The following is a 19,260-nucleotide window of genomic DNA, read 5'->3' on the forward strand; positions in this document are numbered from 1 at the left end:
GCAATAAATAAATCAACCTACCTCTCACTACCACATCTTCTCTTTCCCCAGGTCATCAGATTGGAATAGCTTCCAAGCTTGATTTATCTTCCAGTATAAGCGCTTCCTACAGCTCCGCCACATAATGATGAAACAGCTTTGTTTAACTAAACCATGTATGTCTATTTTAAAAAGCAGTCAGTACCAAAAGATGGCACAGCAAAAGGCAATGTGGCTTTCAAACGATGAAGAACTCAGCAGTCCCTAGATATAAACCCTTCTACTAGAAAGTATCTTATGGTGATTGTGCAAGAACTGGAATACTTCTCTCCCTTCTAACACAAATCACTATTTCTCCCTTCCTAAAGGGAAGAAAACTCAGAGAGTACCTATAGATATAAGACAAAGTATTACAGTTGTGCTTTTCTTTTGGATGCACAGCCCAGAAATGACCTATGCAACTGGAGATAATATACAGTGAATATATCCCACTGTAAGACATAATGTGAGATACCATACAGATAAGCTACTGTTTGTCTAAGTCACATGGATATACGTGCAACTGGAAGGAGCAGTATTTTATTCTGGCCAGGTGAACTCACGACTGTCAGGACATGATGAGCTGTTGTGTTTGTAGGAGTCCTTTTTCACATCCCGCTGCATAGCCATGGCGCTGTAAGACCAACTAGCAGAGTACAAGGAGACAGAATTACTGTGAGACTTCAAGCTTCATCTACTTAAGCATCGACAACAGTGTACAATACTTAAGAGGAGACCACTGCGCAGCACGGATACCAACTGCAAAAGCAAACCTCCTTTACCATGCTGTAAAACATCCTGGGGTTCAAAATACACAATACAGAGCAGTTCAACCTGTTGCATTGTATTAACCTGCGGGAAGCCAGTTCCTCGCCTCAGATACATGAGACGAAAGTCTCACCTTCCATCTCCTTCAAAGGTCCCTGTGCTTATGTTCTGCTTCTAGTGAGAAGTCAAAAACATAAAAAAAATAAATCCAAACCTTTGCTTTCCCAAACGCTTGTCATCAGTTCTGCCTAGTACATTCTAACTTCCGTCATCCAAGATGTGTGGTTGCTTCACTTCAGAGGTGGAAAGCTGTAATGGACTCATGATGAGGAAATCAGTCAAAAAAAAAAAAAAAAAGAAAGTCAGGACAGGAGGTTCACATAAGCAGTCACTGAACTAGCTGCAGACTGCCTTCCAGAGAGGCTATTATTAGGAAGTCTAATCTTGGAAAGGGATCTATTCTGCTGTGGAATCACTGGGAGAATAGGAGAGTGGGGAGGAGACAGAAAGAAAAAAAAAGCAGGTCTGCTACAACAGCAGTGGAACAATGTTTGTTTAGAAGGGATGGGCAACTGCCTGTCCAACTTACAACAAATCCAAGGACTCCAAACACGATGACTTTAAAACTGACCTTAAGGGAAAGTTTACTGTGTTCGTGAAAGAACAGGAAAAGGGTACAACCTATCTGACCAGGAGATGCACTATTTCTTCATGAGGAGTGCTTAGGAGTATCTAGACAGACCACCTGCAGAGGAGAGAAATTTAAAATACCAAGAGGGATTCAGCTTGAAAACTAAGGTAGATAAAATAACCTATAGAGATGATCCAATGTGAAAATTTATAGTAATATGGACTATAGGAGTTTTCAAAGTTGATTGACTGTGAGGGCAGTATACTGAGGATATTTCAGGCATGTTTTAAGAACTCTGAATCTCAGTCAAGTACACTCCCCAAGCAGACTGCGTGAACATCCCTGACCATCCACTCCCAAAGCGAGCCTGCAGAAAATGAGTAGCCAGAATAGTTGTTCCTGAATTGGGGGTGCCTCCAGCTGGCAAGAAAAAACATGCATTCTATTCAGGCAGGTAACTCTGCCCAGCTTTTGGGATTCAAACACTGCAGCCAAGACTGCCTGTTAAAGAGCTTATAAAAAAAAAAAAAAGCACACTTGTCATTCACAAACTCCTTCTGTTCCTTGCTTCAACTTCAAATTTCTTCCTTCTTTACCGCTTGCTATACTTTGATTTTTGCTTCCTCTAGAAGGTTGAAAATCAGGAAAAAGTTGCCAGGCATTAGTAGAGAATGCACCCAATATATATATGCACGTGGTATATTAAGACTGGAGTCTCTTTGATCCTGAAACTTGGTATTTCAGCATTAGTTCTTCAAATTGAGAGACTAACATCATACACACTTGGCGAAGATGGAAAAGGAACCTTCTGGGTTTACAGGGTTCACGTAGTAACACAGGGGCCTTATCAGTACAAATGAAGTATATTATACTATTATACCTGTGTAAGCAACCTGTTCCTACTTGCACTCACCCCATAGAGAATCAAAACTAAATAAATCAGAACAATGAGCACTGACAACTAAAGAAGGCTTTGAGATTTTACACGATGAAGTGGTTCAGTGGTTCCAGGACAGAGGAGCAGCAGCAGCTGTGACAGAATGGCTCCAACTCTGATGGGGAAAAATAAACCACTCACCTATGGAGCAGCAGAGAACAAAAAGAACAACCAGAAGGGTTAGCAACAGGTGAGCAGAACCACAGGCTAGGGGTTTTCTGAAATGCAGGAACAGAACAGTAGACTGTTTCTCATTTGCCTAAAAACCCTAAAACATGTCTACCAGCTCTAAAACAGAATACATACATAATGCCTTTCTCAGTGGACATTTATTATGCAAAGGGCAAACCACCTTGGGTCACCAAAACCCATGGTCTGTATGGGTACCAGAACTACTGAACATAATTGCTTATCAAAGGCTATACAGTGCCTGAGCAGATCCTCCTACGTGGACAGCAATAGGTACATGTGGAATTTATCATCCCTCTCCTTCCGTCAGGGTTTGACACAAGAAAGGTCAGGTGGCAGGTTATGAGTGGGGCAGCATCTTCCTAGTTTAGGAAACAGCTAGGAGATTAATAGAAGAGAGATGTAAAGGTCTGTCTTTGTTCCACACATCAACACAGATTAAGAAAAAATATTTTTTTATGCCAACCCCCCACTACATATAGGGTTTTTGTTGCTGTGTTGTGAAAGGGTGACTAATCCTACACAACTGTCTTCCCAAAATGCAGGTACTGGAATTTTTTTTCTTCTTACTTCTGCAATTTACTATCCTGTGTCAATTTGCCAGCAACAAACTAAGTATCTGGACTCTTCTGCTCTCACTTTTCATCCTAACCACCTGCATCTCTCCAGGCTTCTGAAAGAAACATTTAGCTGGTCTTCAGTTAGAGTTAATATTTTTAAATTACACATGCAGAAAGATCAACATCAATTATTTTCCCTAACTATTGATGTAAGTCTAGTAAAACAAAATGGCTGTAAAAAACGTTGGATTATTTCACCGCATAAGTTAACAAAACTGTCTAGACAACTGTATGCTCAGTTACACACCCCAGTTCTAGCCACACATAGCGGAGAGCTACTAACAAATACTAATATTATACGAGGTGCCAAGGATCTTAAGCAGTCACTTGTACCACTGCAGGCAAAATTCCTCTCCTTTGCAGTATTAAAGAGGGCTGGGGGAAGCAAGGTGGCGGAGGATTCACTTTTCAAATGTAAATGCGATGGCTTCTCAATAAGCAGAGACAGGGAAGAAGCATTCCTACACTTCCAGAATGCTTCCTGACAGTAAGGAGTCCCGCTGCTGGCACACTGTGCTGTTTGCAAGAGCAGAAGGGGTCAGGAGCTATATGTACAGTACATTTCAGAGGTCAGTGGAACTGCATAAAATTAGGGTAATATTGCTACAGGAACTGGATTTTTTTTTCCTTCCTTTTTTAAATAATTCAGATTGCCATTGAGGGGAAAAGATGCAGCTACAGAACAACTCGGTATATCTCAGTAACACTCATTAAGCTAATAAATTAATGTTCATTTTTATTATACCCATTTCCATATCTGACATGCATTTAAGGGTATGCCTACAGTTCAGGTAAAGCAACAGCAGATACAGACATTCTCACTGATCTCTTTCACAATGGTTTCAGACTCTAATATGAAAATTGCTCCAGAGCTGAAATCCATTAGGTAACGGTAGCTCATAGGTAATTTCTTCTACAGAGTGATTAAAATCCAAGCAGGTCATATTAAAATACAAGAATGCAATCAACATTATCCACAAAAGGTAACAGCAACAAATACCTTTTCCCCATCCTGGGTATCCAGTTATCATCTCACCTTAACAAGCTTTGCTTTCAGGCTCTTGATATTTACCCTGGCCTGGAAGCAGGTTCAGAGAGCCACTAAAACTCCCTGGCATATAACTTTGTTCCAGATCACCGTGTCCAGTGCAGACTTTATCTCCCCACTGAATCTGGTCTAAAGAGAGCCCTGGTAACCACCCCAAGATAACTGTGAGCAGACAGGATTATTTGCTCTGTTTGGAAGACTCACTCTTCACAATCTCACCAAAAATTGCCAGCGAGAAAGAGGTCATTCTGGATAGCTGAAAGAAGAACACGATATTACATCCAGATAACTAACTCTCTGGATAGCTGCCCTGGGACAGAGAACAGTATTTGGAAGTCCTGATAAGCGTGACCACGAAAAGATAAAGCATGAGGACTGACACAGCTACAGCAGCTGCATTTCTCATCTATAGTAGCATTTGCATGGTTCAGGATTATTTAGTCAATGTAAGAGATTTTCTGAGATGCAAGGAAACTGCTGCAATGCTAGGTCTGTGTGGGAAAGGTCCTACAGCACAGGTATCGAGCACCTCTAGAAAATGAGATTCCCTAGCATAGTCCTCTGAAATGGAAATGCATACAAGAAAAAGCAAAAATCAAACAACAACAAAGCCCCACATGTAACAGTTTCCCACCCTCTACCATGCTCTGTCTCTTCCCAGGAACACACAGTGCTTCTAACTCCACTAGAGGACCCTAGGCCACCCCAATTTCTCCCTGGAAGGCTGTGCAAACCACAGCGGTTTATTGTAAATACCTCACAGCTAGGTCCATGGCACTCTGTGCTTGGATGAACAAGCCCCAGCTCAAGAGCACAAAGCAGCATATTCCTGCTTTTTCATGTCACTGCTGCAGAGAGGTTTAACTCCCCTTCCCACAAATCCATCTTTTTCACATTAGCAAACACATTAAACGAGTCAGGAAGTTCTTGCAATGCGGCCTAAACAAATCTATTGGGAAGAGGAGCTATTTGGGGGTTTCTCTGGAACTCTACAGCATTTATTTCTGTCCCCCTCTATCCTAATCATGAAGAGTTCACATGATGAAGCCTCAGTAGAAAAGTTCTGCTTAACCTGGCCCCAAACTGAAATGCAGGTGAGTGGGTTTTTGTTTGTTTTTATACATCAAAACTGGAACCTTAATAACTCTCAGAGCGCTCAGGTAACCCGATGTAAGAAATAATGATGCCTGCGAGGTAGCAGACACTCCTCTGCAAGTTACAGACACCACAACACTTCTACAGGTTGTTACAAAAAGATGTAAAAAGACCTGGAAAATTTACAAGTTTTTAGAAAAAGATGTAAATTTTCCAGGTCTTTTTACAAGTTTGTTGCCAAATTTACTCAAATCAAAGTCAGTACTTTGAACTGAACACAAAAGCAAACGGGAAGCAAGGGCAGACCTCAATAATCTGGTGTGCAGACTTCACCTGCAAGCATATAAGCATCCGAAGTCTCCACGAAGCCCTTAAATGAATTCCTGTACCACGCACACACACTGATGAAGATGCTCAGAACAACTACAGCAAAAAGAAATGAGTGCAATACGGACGGACAGTTTTGTCCCCTGAATGCCCCAGTCATCTATCACAACATGGGGCCGAGTTCACATTCACGTGCCCATGCCAATCTCAGACAGCAGTGAAATTGGATCTCTGGCATCTTAGATGTACCAATGTGCCTGCAATTTCTGTGTTACAGCTCCACTTACAGCTTCTGTCTGGATACCTCCTACAAAGTAAGATGACCACTTTACACATTACTCAAGAAGGACGCGATATTTTACATCTCCTTGTTTCCACAGCACACTCAGATATTCGGTAGTTCTATTTTTATTCAATGAATATTTACTCTTTGTCAGAATATGTTGGAAAAAAATATGTATTTCCAGAAGGAACAGAAACATTTGCAGCTTAGTCAAGTTTGACAATGTAGTCTTCGAAAAAAAGCAAAAAGTGCATGTGGGGAGAGAAATCTCAGCAGTGTCCAAGTATTTCCTAAATTAAAAAAACATTTTGTTGGAGCAATTTCAGAAATGTCAACATTTCAAAATGAAAGTGCTCAGCTCTGCACAAAAATCTCTTAAAAAATCTTTATAATTCAAAGTCAGAAGAAATGTTTCAAAATACATCCGAACTAAATTCTGATCTTTGGGTCATAAGACAGCCAAGCTTGGCTTCAAATCCTATTGTTTTTTTTTCCTCTGCTTTTTCCAGTAAACTGATAAATTCTACTTAAACTAATAAATTCTCTTTCTACTTCATCCTTCTACTACAAGACAGAAATGAGACTAACAGCTGTATTTCAGTCTTTTTTTTTTTTATTATTATTCTTTAATGTATTATCATATCTTAAATGAAAGTCCACAGTAGTAATGTACTCTAGTGTGGGATCTCATCAGAGACGCAAACAGCACTGCAGTCTCTTTGGTCAAGTAATCCACTCCCTGTCTTTGTCACAGCAAATAATTCAGAAAGAGCACCCTAAGAGTTCAGGGTGAAAAATGCAAAAATCAATATCAAAGAAAATCATTAGACTATATGTGGGAATACTTCTTGTATTCCACAGGTCAGAATATTACTCTAGCCTCTCATAACTAAAAGAAAGTCTAATAAATAAAGCATTTGCAAATGTCTTGGTGTAGAATCAGACACTGAATAACCGTAATTGGTTGCTTAATTTTAATTGTGAAATTATTCACAGACCCTTAAAACCAAGGACCTTTTTGGACCTTTTTTGTTAACTACAGCTAATTTATCAAATCTATTCTTTAATTGTCACTGTTTCAAATTAACACTAAAATCTTAGTGTGTGACTTTCTCAATGTGTATCTGGCTATCTACTTAGATTTTTATCAAATTTTGAATCACTGGTGTTTACTAGAGACAAATGAAATAAATTCTTAGTAAATCATAGCTTGCTCAAGAAAAGAAATTATAAATGAAGAAAAAAGCACATTCAGGGGCAATTCAAGAAGTACACTGAAAGCAGCTGGCCTCCAGTGCTTATTTGTTTTGCATGAAAGTATTCTGCAGCCTGTCACAAAGTATCTCTGATAACTTGTTTATATTCCAGACCAAATCATACACACCAAATCATACAGGAGGAAGGAATAGTAGAAGAGTTTGGCTCCAGATCCAGATCAGGCACATTTCCTTGTCTTTTTAGCATCACCTCTTCCTCGATTATTTTTTATTATTCACATCATCTTCTCACATTCCCCAGGTAAAGATGAGGTGAAAAACAGAAGATTTGACCTGACTACTTTACATTCCTCATAAGGACGGCTGCTCAGCTACAAAACTGTTCTCTCATGCCCTGAAGAGCAGACACAATAATCACTACACATTTTCGCCCCCAAATACAACACGTATGCCCAGCTCAAATGAAGTATGACACAACCACTACAAGTTACCTGATGTTTCTTCGACTTGTTTCACATGCTGAGTTGTATGTATTTAGGTTTGCTCTTGTACAAGATGAACTGTCCCTGCAAACCGCCGGTACGCAGCCCCGCAACAGGCCTCACCCGAAGCCACTCGAGTAGGCAGAGGAAAAAGAGAACATTCCTATTGACTTTATACAAGGCCTTCAAACTTAAAAAAGGAAAAATGTGTTTGTAACACGTTAACAGATGTTTGTTTTCAGCCCTGTCTTCCTAGAAAATAGGAGACTGAAACTGTAAGCCCTGAAAATATTTTACGCCTTAGCCCCTCCATGTAATCAGTAACCTCAGAACAAGAACATATTTTGTGTCATAGCAGTATCAAAAATCATGTTTTAGTTGAAGTTTAATGGCAATTCCATTTACCTCCATATGATTAATATAATCTAGGCTTTGTCACAAATGTTACGCTTAATGTTTTATCACAATTTAAATTCAAACACAAAGAGCAAAGGAAACCAGACCTGGAAATGAAACAGAATCCCAAAATCCGCTCTGCTCAAGATTACACGTGGGGAAGAGAAAAAAAAAGGTGCTGATCAGAACTGTTAGTCACAAAAGACTATTTAAGAGAAAAAAACCTTCCCGAAATAGAATGGCCTTTCTCACCACACCAACTTGCAAAGCGAGTAAGCAACATCCTTGGAACATACATCCTTCTACATCACTGTCAAATGCATTTTCTGTAAATAAATTAAAAAAAATATTACAGCTGGACAGAAGATTAAATTAAGATAAATACTGACACAATTAGGTTTCTCTAGTTGCTTCCAATGAACAATAATTGGTACTGCTGCTGAGGTAAATAAGTGTAATTGCTCATTTATTTTGCAAGGCCACACATTTATGCCCATTACATAGCATAGCAACTGAGCACAGGCGTGTCCTCCAATTTCCAGGTACTGGACAAAGCATCCCATATGCTGACTACTTTACCTCATTTCCTCATAGGGGCTGCTGCTTGCCTAGAAAAACGTTCCCTCATGCCCCAAAGAGCAGACATGATAACCATTATATATTTTCTCCCCCAAACTGTCCCATATAGTTGCCACATCGCTTGCGGTATGTAAGAAGCCTTCGGATAAGAACTACCACGTCTTAATAGAGGCAAATCTGAACTCCAAATTTTAATTTATACATTAAGCAAAATGCTAAAATAGAGCTGCATGACACTAATTGCTTATCTTCATATTCTTCTGAAGAACTCTGCTTGAAGTTAACAAAATCCTTCCAGGCTCCAGTTTGCTAGGCCTCCCGTCAGTGCTAACATGCACAGCCCCTTGTCCTCATCACGAGCAACATGGAAGAGTTGCATCTTTCTGTGCTTGTTTTACACAGCGTACTGCGAGCTCCAGTATAGGAGCTGTCACTGTCATCCCACTGCACTTTATCCAATATGCTGGTGGAAGTTTCCCCAACACAAAGGGGAGCAAAGCAAACATCTCAGCAATACCAAATGCCATTTTTTTTTGCGTGTGCCTGCAGCCAGCTTGTAACTCAACACCTCGCAGCTAAAGTGAGGACATGGCCCAACCTTTATTAGCATTTCTGAGAAAATATTGAAAGGGCCAACTTCAAGCAAGCTACACGCATTCACCCGACGGATTATGAAACCACTTGAACTCCTTGCTGCAGAATTTACCCCCCTGACTGCCTAATATCAAGCACAAAGTGAAGTCACTGAAGGCAGCAGATGCCGAAGTTTCAGGCAGAATTTCAGAAGCCTCTTTCCTCCTCTATATGACCTGAACTTTTCAGATGCGTGGTATTTTATACGCAGCTTTTGGTCCATCTTCTGCAACTATTCTTTTGTTGAAGTTGTGTTTTTCTTGCTAATCCTACTACTTGGAAAAACAGCTGCCTGTGCTCTCACAGCAAGTACTGTTCTGTTGCAGGAGCCATCCTAGTATTTGGGAACCAGTCAACTTTAATGAGAAGCACCACAGCTCAGCTCTGACAGCCAAGGCCACTATACAAATACCTTGCTGGAAGCTATTCAATAACAGGACTGTGTGTGCGCAGCGCCAATAGATCATCTTAGTTTGTGTGACTATTCTATACGCAAATATTTGGGGTTTTTCTCCCTTCAAGATCTGCTAGCCATTTTCAGCACAATACAATTAACAACTTCTATCTCCATTAATGTGCCTTCTGATTTATCTTTTGCGTCTCCTCCTATACACAGTGTTGCTTCTTCAGGCCCACTGTTGTATGTTCAGACACTCATTTCATTCACATCCATTTCTCAGCAATCAACAAGTCTCAGGAAAAGCAGAGCTGTCCAGGTAAGCCATACAGCTGCACGGGTATGTCATGTCAATATTTGCCATGAAACAAGGGAGCACATCAGAGCACATACTGGCTCAAACAAGCAACAAACTCATCTGCACACATGATTAAAAATACCCAAAATAAATGTAAATCAAATTAGATATATATGTTGTCAAAATCTGATAAAGTGACTCAGCTAAAGTCCTGTCTCTGTTTTCAGACTAAACATTACATTAGGAAGTAGCTTTAAGGAGGTACTGACCCTCCTCTCTAAAGGATACAGATCAGCTATGGGCAGATTAATGAAAACGATCAAACTCTGGGAAAAAAGTGTATAGCCCTCCAGACTTCTGAGAACAGATGACAAAGCCCCGAAAGATTACTTACACCAAAATTAGACTTGAACATAATTTCAGAAATGCTCTGTGGAACCAGAACTGCTGTTCCTAGCGTCACAACCTTACCACACAGTCCAACTTTTGATGAAGGCATCACCTGGACAGAAGAAATGCAATAGAAATTGCCATGTTGCCACATCTGAGTAATTAGCAGTTAGGTTTTTCAGATGTTTCCCCCACTGCCCCACCCTCTTCTACACAGTACTTGTTGGGGAAATAACTGACTTGGACTGATATAGCCTATTCTATAGGGTGAATCCAGCAAAGAGTGGTAAGTTGGGCCTTTTGCTCCCACCCCAGAGATACCAGAAAATAAACCAGGCTACCTGAAAATGGATAGAGTATCTAAAAATCAAGAGACAGGGAGACCGCCTACTAAAGCAGACTAAAAGACACCCTCGTTGGCATGCTTACAGGGAAGGTGACAGCACTTCAGGTTGCACGAACAAAGTGCTGGTAGAAAAAGCTCACGGAGAAACATTGCAAAAATTACTAACCAACAGTTTTGAATCAATGTCTATTTTCAGCTGTGAGCTGCAGAATATGAGAATACAGCCTGCTTGGTAGTCAGCACTGCCACAGAATTACAAAAGTTCCTCCTGCAGAACACACTCTCATTGCATAGAGCACCGTTAGGGCCCTCTGAAAGGCCCAAGAGCAATATTCCTGATTTAGCATAACTATTCAGTGCAACAGAACACACAAAGGTAATACTTAAATGTAAAAACAGAAAACGCAGCAGCCGATCACCACCTCAGATGTGAATGTTTCATCCAACAGGCAAAACTCTCCCAGGTTACCTGCACTGATTTTCTTTTTTAAGGTACTGGTCACATATCAGGTGGTCCCTAAGATGTAAGGGAAAAAAAAAAAAAAAAAAGAACTGCACAATGAATTACTTCATTACTATATCATTATTCATGAATATTATACTACAAGTAAGAAGAAAACGAACTATAGAACCCCTCAGAAACCAACTGCATTTCATCCCCAAAATGCCACAAGTGTTTCTTTATAGTAAGTTGAGCTTTGCTGGCAAGGCTGATGAAGAAGACCCTTGGGTAAGTATTTGTTTTTTCAGGGACAACTGAGTTCTGAAAAAATGACCAAATCCTCACCAGCACTCTGCTGAGGATGTGAATGACTGCACCCTGTGGAATGTGACACAGCAGCAGCACTGCAGCAACTGTAGCTACACGGAGGGAGCATCAAAAGCCGATGCCATAGAGGTCTCCCCACACAGATCTGTTCACAGCATCAGGTTTGTTACCTGCACTGCAACACCGTTTGCTTTGCAACCTCCCACTTCAGTTTAAACTAATAGCAGAAAATAACTCAATTGAGTTTTCTTTTTCTTGCAGCACACACGGAATGTCCCAAGCAACGTATGTTTTACATGGCACGTTACCCTGCTCTGCATGCCAAAAGCTACAGTTATTTTTTAACATGACAAATTTTGGTGCACATTTCTAGACCTGCGTGACAGAAAGCATTGGATTCTGTTTGCATCAGACTTACTGTGGAAATAGTTCCAACACAAGCTCCTGTTCAGGCATTTGCTCCTTTATTTCAAAGCTGCCTTCGGAAACGTTAATCATTTTCTGGCAGAATCCATATCATGTGAGTTTTCATCCTCCGATCCTTCAAGCTGCTTGAGGAGCACATCACAGGCACCACCCTGTACAGCCGAGGCCTCCATGTGAGGACTGGGATCCATTTTGGTGTAACAGGTGCAACTCCCAGCTGATTTGTCAGGTGTTTGATAAAGGTGAGTAACACAACATACCTGTGCCTCGTACCCACAAACAGGTCAAGTTTAACCTACCTTCACACCAAGGTGAAGTGTTAAAGCATGAGCAACCTTACAGCATTTTGCACCACTTACTACACCATCAGATGCATGCGTGATGTCTTATGTGCAAAGTGTCTGTTCTGCATACTCCAATTGTTGGCCAATGCCACGTAACATGTATGTGCACATGCTGGATCAGTAGCACTTTATTAACTTCAAGATAGGGGACAAAAACAAGTAATATTTGAAACAGAATTAAATATACAGTTATTAAGGAATTACAGTATTTCCAGATAAAGTTCTCCTCTCTGCTGAGGAGTCTGAGAACTGCTGAGCAGCGATTACAGCACAACGCACAGACCGCGTGGGCTGGCCTCTATCTTTCCTGACACCCTGCGGGCTGTGACACCTACGGGCCGATAACCCGTTTGAGGGGCACACCAGATGACTTACGAGCTTTCACTTGGGGTAACTGCTTCCCCTGAGCTTTTCCGTCACAATGTGATGCAGGGCATAGGAAAAGTGAAGCTTATGAGATTCAAGAGGAAACCCCCCAAAAGCCAGCAGCATCACAGCAGCGCAGTGCAAGCGCGCCGAGTCATAAGTTGCAGAGTCTTGTGGTGTGTGGTTTTGTTACTTCATCCCAGACACTGTGGTAACGAGGAGCAGCACACCTTTCATCCTTCTGACCCGTAACGTGAAATGAGTGTGATGTTACACTTGCAATTTGAAGTTTGGTGGTTTTTTGGGGGGGATATTTAGGCCTGCCTATCAGAATATAGTTACACTGATGAAACCTGCGTGCGTTTCGGTTTGTGGCAGCACTTTATTTCCTTCCACTTCCACCAAAGCTCGCCAGCCTGCGGCCCACAGCCACCCACTTCAAACTTCAGCATCCCCCATCCCACCACCCCTACGGCTCCGGGACCCGCTCTGCTTGGCAGCACCACCCCGGGCGCGCCTCAGCTCCGAGCCCACACCTGCCGGAGCAGCACAACCCAGGGAAGGGAGAACCGGGGAGGGGGCAGAACCGAGGGGCCGGGGCCGAGCCGCGGGGCGCTGCCTCCCCGGCGGGCACGCCTCGGGCCTAGCCGCCGCCGGAGCAAGGCCGCCGGAGGGGGGCGAGGGAAAGTTGGCGAGCACGGCCGGCAGCCGCGCCGCCCCCTGCCCGCCGCGCCGCCCGCCCGGCGGCCCCTGCGCACGCTCCCGCCCGCCCACGAGGCCCCCCTGGCCCTGGCCCTGGCCGGGCGGGCAGCGGGGAGGGAGGGAAGGAGGGAGGCAGCGCCCCGCGGGGCTGAGCGGGGGGGAGGCAGGGAGCGGGGCGGCGGCGGCGGCGGCGGCGGAGGAGGAGGGTGGGGGGGAGCCCGCAGGTGATGGGCTGAGGGCGCGGAGCCCGGCTCCGTCCCGGCGCTGCCCCGGCCTCCCCTCGCACGCCGCCCCATCCTCGCCGCCACACCTAGCAACGGCGCTGACAGGACGCAGCGGCGGGAGGAGGAGGAGGAGGAGGAGGAGGAGGAGGAGGAGGAGGAAGCGGAATGGCTGCCGCGGCGGCGGCTCCCTCCCTCCCTCCTCTCCCTCCCTCCCTCCTTCCCCGGAGCCCTGACAGCCAGAGCCGGGGCGGAAGCAGCAGGCGGCGTGCTGTGCCCGTCCTCTCCTCCTCCTCCTCCTCCTCCTCCTCCGGGGCTCCGCACTCCCTCCTGCCCATGCAAACTAACTCCCCCTGGCCGCAGCCACCACGCGTCCCCCGCCCGTCCCTCCACGTCGCCCTCCCGCTGCACCTTGTGCCCCCACGCCCCCTACCCCGGCTCCTTCCCCCCCTTCCCCTTCCACCCTGCCCTGCCCCTGCCCCGGGCGCTCACCGATGTGGTTGTCCTCGATGTGCTCGATGAGCTCCGCCAGGGTGGGGAAGTGCAGCCCGCAGCCCCCGAACCTGCAGGCGTTGGAGAAGAAGGAGGCGGCGGCGATGCCTGTCATGGTGTTACATCGAGATCCCCCCGCCGTGCCTGCTCTGCCAGGGCGGGGAGAGGCGGGGGCCGGGGGGAACGGGACGGCGAGAGGGAGATGGGGAGGGAGAGAGAGGAGAGAGAGAGAGAGGCTGGGGGTGGGGAGACGACGACGAGGAGGAGGAGGAGGAGGAGGTGGCGGCGGCGGCAGCGTCGGGAGCGGCGGAGGGGAGGGGAGGGCCGGGCTGGGTGGGGGGAGATGAGGCAGCCGCAGCTGGGAGGAGGGACCAGCGCCGCTCCGTAACAGCTGGGCTACCCCGGCGGCAGCGGCAGCGGGAGCGGGGCAGCCCCGCACCGCCCTGCACCGCCCCGCACCGCGCCGGGGGTGGGTGCTGCAAGGCAGGCACCGGCAGCGCCCCGCCGACAACTTTCGCCCTGCAGCGGGGACGGGGCGGGGGGCGGCGCGGCGCGGCGAGACGGCCGCCCCTGAGGGGAGGGGAGGGGAAGGGAAGGGAGGGGAGGCGAGGGGAGCCGCCCGCCCGCAGCCCCATGCAGGGGGCTCGCCCTCCTCTCCCACCCCAAGGCTTTACCTGCGTGGGCAGGGGGCACCTGCAGCCGGGCCAGGCCTCCTGGGGTTCCCCCCCCCACCCCCGAGCACAGGGCCCACCCCGGGGCCTGATCCCTGGGCTGCAGCCCCGCGGGTGTAAAGGAGGAGGAGGAGGAGGAAGGAGAGAGCAGGAGGCACGCACCTCACTCTGGAAACCTATTTTGACTTTTTGTCTCCAGAAAGCTATTCAGCGGAGAGGCTGACTGATTAATTGATTTTAATGAAGGTCTCCCTAGGCTCAAATTCGCAGACAGCTTTATTTAAAATTAAAAGGGGAAAAAAAAATAGTACTTGTCAGGAAGCCTCTCCTTCCCCCCCCCCGACTTCTGTTTTATAATCATCTTTTTCCATATTTATATAGTCCTACAATACTATTAATGATTTCGAGGAGAAGTGTAACTAAAAAAATCTCAAAATCTGTATAAAGCTCTCTTAATTGTCTAGACATAAATAACTGCACTGATCCCACTGATGGATAACAGCCCTAGACAGTTCTCATCTCTATAAAATTAACCATGTGTATAAGGATAAGCAGGATCCACGTGTGTTTTATTCATTGTATTGCAGGTGGAGATGTTCTTAGCATTGCTGCAGGAGCTAAAGAACAGCCAAGCCTAAAAAGACAGTAGAATGATTAGTGGATGGAAAGATAAGTACTTGCCCATTTAAAAAGGAAAAATCCTGGGCTGTGATGATAGTGCCCCATGTATCACAGAACTTACCATTTGTGGTGACAGAAAAAAGCTTTATCTTGTATGTTATTTTAGTCATCTCCTTACACATTCACTTTAATAGTCATGATTTTTTTTTTTCTATTCTAGTTGTATGTTTCTTAATGCAAGCACAAACCCTATTTTCTGGAAAAAATAACGTGACGCAACCTTTTACTTTGATACATAGAACCAGAATTTGTAAACAGAGTTTGCAAATAAACTTTGCATAGCCATGGGATGTTGAACCGCAGAACAATGTTGTACAGTTCACGCATTAAAAAAGGTAACAGACACATGGTAGTGCACAGAATGCTTTCAGGATGGAGGGCAGCAATCAACCTGTAGCCTAGAAGGTTAGGGAGCTGATGCTGTGAAACGTTATATGAAAATATGTAACTTCTTTGAGTAATGCTTCTTTTGAGAGTGTTTGGTATCAGACATCTCCCTTTTGATCCGCCAGTTTTGAGCGTAACTGTTTTAGAGGTAACTAGTCTCAAACAAATAGTCTCCACCGTCTTTCTGTTACTGAAGAAACTTGCTCACAAAGAGTTGACTCAGCAAAGGAGTTGTTCCTGGACCATGTTCCTGGAAGCTCATGCTGCACGAGTTGCTGTCATGAATAATGCCACAAAGTTAAGTACATGCAAGTGTCCGTGTGATCAAGGCATAAAGCAACAGTGGGTGGGGAAGAGGAGTAATATGGCAAGGTAAGCATCTTCTCTAGGAAGTTGCAGTTTTGGAAGGTAATTTGTGTAGTCAGGCACATAGGCCTTTTTCAACCTGCAGTGGTTTTGGTAAGCATGGGTCCTCTGCACAGTTAACAAGATCAGGACTGTAGAGTTTATAATTTTCTTTGTGCATGAGTAGGCACTGTCTCAGTGTAGATCAGCATAAATCAAATAGAAAATTTCTGAGGTAGGAAATCAAGATTAATTTGAAAGTACATTGAATATAGGAATTTTCTCAGGGCTGATCTACCACGTTCAACAGATGCATGATTAAGTCTGTTAAAAAACAAAACTGTGATGGACATTGGGTTGGTGTCAATAGCTGGTTATAGCTGTTAATAAGGAACACTTGCTACCTACAAAGAAATTAAAGTAGTTTTGTAGCTATCAAGTAATAAACATTCAGAGTTAACCACCTGCTTGTAACAGACAATATTGTGATTGCTTTCTGATGTGTGAACTTGGTCAGTTAGCTGCAGGTCTCTTTTCATTCGCTGTTTGCTAAATTCTCTGGAATTTTTAGACCTTTTGAGTACTTAACTCTTGCAGCGGTTGTGAGGAGCTGGAAAGTCAGGAGCCATTCAATATCCCATAGGGTAAATATTCAGGTCGGTATAGTTTTATGTAATTATTCCTCTTACTCTGTAGGGCTTGATTTTACAGATATTCAGCCTTAATGGCTTCACTAGAACTTGCTGGTTAAGTCACTTATTTTATTTTTTTTCCCCCCTGATTTGAGCTATGGGCCTGGTTTCAATGTAAGGACAAGGGACTAGATTCAAGACACGGGCATGAAAAACCACAACAAAGAACGTCCTACACTCAACACTTCTTATCCCAGATTCACTGATCTTTTTGTCACCATCTGTGTATTACAGATGTGGAAAATACGTTATGTTCATGTAATAAATAATTGTTGTAGAATAAACTACTACTCTTCCTCACTTGTACTTTTTGTTTTGTTGTTTCCTAAGTATTACCTGGGAATCCTTTTTAACAAACTTAATATCACTAGTTTACCCAATCCAATATATCTTTAAGTCCTTTATTATGAATAATCATTTTCTTATTCAGGTTTTCCTGGGATAGAAACTGTGGTGCTCATACAACAAACTAAGAGAAGGAACTCAGAACTTACTCCCTTGTTGGTTTGTTCTGTGGGAGAAATAAATGCAAATTGGACCCAAATGATTTGTCAAGCTGGGACTAATTGCTGAGTAGATCCATTTCAGGGGTGATAATAGTTGTCTTAAAGGATACTTTAAATAAATGGAGCTGAGAAAAAAAGCTCAAATGGCTGGTAGGCCGCGCTTTATTTATTTTTGAAGAAGTTAATTTGAAGGCCACTAAGAAGACCCTTAGTTCAACAACCACTTCTGCTTAGGCAGATGCTTGCACGCAGCAGAGAGCAGGGCTGTATACAAGGAAAAGGATGTGTTATTCAGACCTCATTACAAGACTGAGGGGTGGGTAGATTCCTAGGTCATCTGATTACCTGCTTAGAAATACGTGTGTTAGGTCTGTGTCTTTTCTTCACTAACACTATACCTTTGTGCCCCATTTAAACTCCATCTTGGTAAGTAAACATGTTTAGAGTAATTTTAATTAATTTCTTCCTTAAGCTGATGGTTTATAGTCATGGTTTGGTGAGATCCCTTATTTCTTTAGATCTCTCTTAGACCTATTCAACAACTTTTGACCGCTGGTCTTTCTAATACCAATTTCTACTAATGACTTTCTAATTTCTTTCTAATGACTTAGTGGTTACATTGTGCTAATTAACTGCTGTAGCATAACTGCTGGGCCTTATCTGAAGATAGATTGCTACCATCCAATCACACTGTTCTGGATTCCTGAAAGCTGCTTATTCTATCCTCATGCTCTCTGGACTGCTAGAGGTCAGAATTGGAAACACTTGGTAGTTGCTGTCCTTGGCTCTCCGAGAGTGATAAAACTTTTGTTGAAAATATCACCCCCTGCCAAATATTAAGGAAAACCTAATACTTGGTTTAGAGCTTTATTTACAGTATCGTTTATGTAAAGTTCTTGTTTTCAGCTGCGTTTATAATAGAGCATTACTGAGAAGATTGTTATGACTCTTGTACAAGAATGACGTGAATCTGTGAAACTTTAAAATTACAGTCTTAATACAGTTCTGATTGTTAAACTATTGAAGTCATACTTGAAACATTTACTTTTTTTTTTTTTTCCCCTAAAGAAAAAATAGTTCAAGGATAATTGAGTATTACAGAGAAATAGTTGGCAACACTTTCCCCTAAAAATCACTTGTTCATCTTTCAGTAACATTTTTTAACATTTCATTTTTGCTTCCCTCTACAAACTGGCAATGTAAAACACATCTCACAAGTTGAGAAGAATTCACAACAGAGACACATCACTGCTGCAGAGTCATTATACAAGTAAAACATATTTATGCAGTTTGTGTCACGAGAATCCTATTTTTAATTTATACTGCTGAATTAGTTTTCTCTTGGCAGTGCACAGTGTAGCTTCAGGGTGCAATGGAAAAATAAAATGTTAAGCTGGGAAAGTACTGTATTCCCCACTAGTTCCAGATGCCCCAAAACAATAGATAGAAATCCTGCTTAGCTGAACTTTTTGAGAGACTTGCACATTTTCAGAAGGACAAAGCTTCAGATAAACAGGAGATCAAAGCTGCCTCTGTACTTCCAGTTACCTGTAATCTAGAAAGAAAAAAAAAAAAACAAAAACAAACAACGAATCTTGTCTTATTTTGACTACTTCAGGAAATTTGGAGCTTACATGATGTTATAGCATAAACTGCTCTTACAGTGTTAGCCTGCCTTGGAGTTTTAAAATACAAGCTGTTTCAATGGTCTCTTCAAAGAACCTGCAATTACATCGGTATTAAATAGCCTACTCTATTCTTACTATGGGTTATAGCAGCATACTTTTCTAAAACCTTTTATACTTTTTTACTCAGACAATTGGAGATAATTAACGTATACTTTTTGAAATAACTGGTTAGAGAAATAACACAATTTTGTATGCTTACCTCAATGAAAGGTAAACTTGTTCTTTAATTAAAGCTAATAGTCCAGAGTGAAACTTTCAGTCTAATAGTTTTTACAGCCTCTCAAAAATACAGAAGTGTCTCCCATTCTGAAATTTT

General features: G+C 43.3%; 1 protein-coding gene across 1 annotated transcript in view; it reads right to left on the minus strand.

Moving 5' to 3' along the window:
• Positions 1-14,089, minus strand: part of JAZF1 (JAZF zinc finger 1) — a gene marked incomplete at both ends in the record, with an annotated part of 182,384 nt that extends 168,295 nt beyond the window's left edge. The window contains one exon of the mRNA XM_084281237.1: positions 13,975-14,089. Coding sequence (XP_084137363.1) covers positions 13,975-14,089 — 115 coding nt within the window. The remainder of the gene's footprint in view (positions 1-13,974) is intronic.
• Between the last annotated feature and the right edge of the window lie 5,171 nt (positions 14,090-19,260).

This window comes from Netta rufina (genome assembly GCF_964035555.1).
Source record: "Netta rufina genome assembly, chromosome: 2".
Classification (NCBI taxonomy): domain Eukaryota; kingdom Metazoa; phylum Chordata; class Aves; order Anseriformes; family Anatidae; genus Netta; species Netta rufina.